At 45.2% G+C, this 4,105-nt stretch overlaps 1 protein-coding gene across 1 annotated transcript; it reads right to left on the bottom strand.

The window, feature by feature from the left end:
* Nucleotides 1-565: 565 nt before the first annotated feature.
* Nucleotides 566-3,202, bottom strand: LOC147193926 (ADP/ATP translocase 2). Its single transcript, XM_086131001.1, has 4 exons — nucleotides 2,985-3,202; nucleotides 1,683-2,169; nucleotides 1,466-1,606; nucleotides 566-1,384 (listed from the first exon to the last, which is right to left on the bottom strand). The coding sequence occupies exons 1-4, from the start codon at nucleotides 3,093-3,095 to the stop codon at nucleotides 1,227-1,229; spliced, it is 897 nt and encodes a 298-aa protein (XP_085987127.1). The 5' UTR covers nucleotides 3,096-3,202; the 3' UTR covers nucleotides 566-1,226.
* Between the last annotated feature and the right edge of the window lie 903 nt (nucleotides 3,203-4,105).

The following is a 4,105-nucleotide window of genomic DNA, read 5'->3' as shown; positions in this document are numbered from 1 at the left end:
GTAGCAACACGCACACGGAAACACTTGTTCCGGACATGAAACCAACCAATGACGTTGTCCGTCACGTGAAATTTGTCAAATTATTCACGCAATTATAGTATTGTCGCCCAAAATTATAACTTAACAAATGCAATTGGACACGTCGATTTGAATTTTGTTATTAAATGTCCAACGCCCAAACTTGTCTGAAGTTGTTTAATACTTAAAATGCATTTTACCAGTGAATATAATTTATGAGTGAGTAGTCTTTAATTTAAAAAAGGCAATGTTAGTCCCTGTGTCAGGAGACGAATTCGAAAGCAAGTAGAAATTCAAAGGCTCATTTGTTATCTTTTGTCGCCCTCTACAGTCACACTCCCGAAACAGCAACATTTAAACTTCCGCATTCTCGGAAATGTTTTACGAACATTGCCTGCTGCTTCATTTTGCATCACCACCACCCTCAAAAAGGGGGGAAAAAAACAAGCTTCTCTTCCTCAAATCTGTAGGGCGTCACATTGATCGGTCAGTATAGTTTCTACATCTAGTTAAAGCTGTCCATGCCACGCCAAAGAAAATACACAGATTTGTATGAGAAACATGACTTTAATGTTCCAATAAACCATTGAATTGTCAAATAAGGTGAATCATTTACTGGTGGTACCAACGGTTTACCCAAACGGCATTGCTGAACATATCTGAGCTTTCCGCCAAAACAAAACAAAAAAGCTAGCTTAAATCCTGCCTGCCAGCAACCATTGTTTTGTTTAACCGTTTAAAAACTGACAAGCAAATACTTACAAGGCTCTACTCTACTGTACCTAGCGGTAAGCCTAGCAGTGACCACATACGGGAAGGCTCAGGAGAAGATAAGCGCAAGTAAATATAGCAGTTGTGTGTAATCCACTTTTTCATGATCCAGTGCACTCATGCTATGACGGTGGAGGAAGAGAGTGGACATCCATATTTGTAGTTTGTTCCCCAGAATGGATTTATTCAATTTGGGACCACACAAACCTAGTGAACAACAGGAGGTATCATACTTGTTGAAGGAATGACACTGGTAAAGAGGGTGGTGTGGAACATTTAAAATCAAGATGCACAACGCACAGCCATTACCCATAACTAAATGGAGAGGACACTATAGTTTTGTTCCCATAAATAAGGCAGAATGCTGAGTCCATAAGAAATGGAAAGTTATTACATTTAGCCAAATTGGACAGTGAGGTGACACGGTGACAATTTTTTTAGAGGACCTTCTTCAGCTCATCGTACAACACCAGCACAAAAGCGCCACCCATGCCTCGCAGCACGTTGGACCACGCGCCTTTGAAGAAGGCCTTGCCGCCCTCGTCGCGGGCGATCTTACGCCAGCAGTCGATGGTGCCGCTGTACATGATGTCGGCTGAGCGAGACGCGAGAAGGAAACGTTAAGTCGGGCCACGTGGGATCAACTTTAAAACACACCGAATCTTCATTGGCTCACCCCCTTTGCGTCCAGACTGCATCATCATACGTCTACGGACAGTGTCGAAGGGGTAGGAGGTCAAGCCGGCGACAGCCGTCACACTCTGTGCAATCATCCAGCTCACCAGGATGTGAGTGTTCTTGGGGTCAGGCAACATACCTGTAAATAACACATGTAAGTCACGGAGCTTTAAAAAAAAAAAAAAAAAGAGGGGAGTGGGCAATGTAGTGCCTACCCTTAGCGGTGTCATAGATGCCAAAGTATGCAGCCCTGTAGATGATGATCCCCTGCACGGACACGTTGAAACCCTGATACAAGCCCCGCAGGCCGTCGGACCTAAAGATCTTGACCAGGCAGTCGCCCAGACCGTTGAACTCCCTCCCGGCGCCGGCCTTTCCGACGTCTGCAGCCAGACGGGTACGGGCGAAGTCGAGGGGGTACACGAAGCACAGGGAAGTGGCTCCGGCGGCACCGCCCGACGCCAAGTTGCCGGCAAAGTACCTCCAGAACTGAGCGCGCTTGTCCACGCCATCCAGGAAGATCTTCTTGTACTTGTCCTTGAAGGCAAAGTTGAGGGCCTGGGTGGGGAAATACCTGATGACATTGGCAAGGTTACCTCTCCAAAAGGAGAGGAAGCCCTGCTCCTTGGGGATACGGACGACACAGTCGACAATTCCCTTATACTGCTTATCTGCTGTGATCTGCTTGCTGGCATGTTGCACCTGGAATGAGGATGGAGGGAAAGAAAGAAATCAGTTATGTAAGAGTAAAGCCAATTAAGCGAGAAGCACGTGACACGACAAGGTTGTGACCTTGGTGCCCATTAAATCGCAATTTTTAACACTTTTCAAATAATTACTCGCCGCCATCAGCTCGATGGCAAACTAAGGCGGCATGCGGCTGGAATTTAAAGTGCCGATAAGGGTAAACTGTATGAGGCTCAATATACACGAATGAGCGAAAATGTTTGATAGTGGCTCGAGAAAACAAAAAATGGGTAAATAAAATGATGTAAAACTTGTCGACCCAGTCGTAAGAGTAAGACAGAGAACTATAAGACATCCTACAAGACGCCTTCAACGTTAGCTTACGGTAGGCTGTCGGGTTGAAATACAATAGACTATAAAATACACAAATGTCGCACCAACACGAGGGTCAAGCAAACATCGTGAGTTTAATGAGTCATTTCGTTGTATGGACGTTCGTACATGGTGTCCCGATGCCGCTTGAGAGTGTTTGTCCTTTGTTAGCAACGCCGGCTAAGGTTAACGCGGAGGGAGGCTAGCATTAGCAGCCGGCTCGTGTAGGTCATTCCCAATCCCGTGATGACCTTACATCCTTTAACCACAACTCTCGCCATCCAGGCACTTAAAACACGCCACACCGACAGGAAAGTGCTTTACTCGAAACAAAGTCCGGGTTGTCAACCTTATATTAGCGACAAACGCTCACTGCCGCATTTAGCAAATTGGCACAAGCTAGGAAGCTAACGAGTGAGCGTCACAAAAATGCTTTTTTTCCGGAAGACGTTTTTTACCTGAAGGAGAAGTTTGACTCTCTCGATGGGTGCGACGGCTGTTTTGGAGATGGCGGCGGAGATGCCACCAGCCAAAAAGTCCTTGGCGAAAGAGATTGCTGCCTCACTCATAGTGCAATGTTCTTGATGTGCCTTTCAGATAACCAGTATAATGCAGATTTCCCCTGTTGCCCTTTACGGCTGTGGCCTGCACCGACGAAATGGCCGATTGGAAAGCCGCGTTGCGGATTTATCCAGGCGATAACTCGCGATACGACGCGAGAAGTGCACGTGACGTCACACACAATACTTCAAACGTGCGTCCTCCTACACTGGATGTCTCCTGGAGACGATTAGACCAGATCCCTCATTGAGCTAATGAATCGTTGGTGCAGTATGTCAGCGCGTTTGCCATACTGGATGTGGCATTCTAGACTGAACTAAACTCAATTTTAGTCGTTACAAAGTGCTGCTCACGAAACAAAAAAAACACAACAATTAAAATACTAATGTTATCCCAAAAGGAACGTAATAAATAGATAAAATACCCTTCTCTAACTAAAATTTACAAACGCAATGGTACACCCTACAAGCAGGAAAGCGATGAGACGCTCCACTTTTCCACATCCAACACGGTGGCTCCGTCAACATACAACGCGATGCTCAAGTTAGCATCTATGTTCGCATCTATTTTCTACTGTTCGTCAATAGACCAGATACTGTTCCTGCCTGCTGTACAATACATTGTCTCATTTATTAACACAGACATGCTTTTTGTGGCATGCTTTTTGTAAATGGTCATTTGTTAGACGCATGTGCCATGCTTTTTTTTAATATTGTCATTTGCTACTAGTTTTAGTTGAAATCCATTTTCTAGCCAGCGAGTCTACACAGTTCAGTAACCCAGTTATCAGTAAAGTTGTACTGTAAGTGTCGTGTTTGCTTACGACATTTGACAGCTTTAGGTTACTGAATGTCAGAGAGGTGTCACCTTCACAGTGTTCTTGACTACCATGCTACTGTCATGTCCGCACACACGGTGGAACGCAAGTCGGGGACATTATGATTTCAAGCGTGTCATTTTTTAGAAACGGCCAGTGGTACTAAATTAACAGAACCCCAACAACACTGTACAAATGACG

This window comes from Hippocampus guttulatus, chromosome 15 (genome assembly GCF_054856545.1).
Source record: "Hippocampus guttulatus isolate MCC_2025c chromosome 15, RoL_Hgut_1.0, whole genome shotgun sequence".
Classification (NCBI taxonomy): Eukaryota; Metazoa; Chordata; class Actinopteri; order Syngnathiformes; family Syngnathidae; genus Hippocampus; species Hippocampus guttulatus.
Note: the sequence above shows the minus strand (reverse complement) of the source record. Positions and strands in the feature narration are given on the sequence as shown.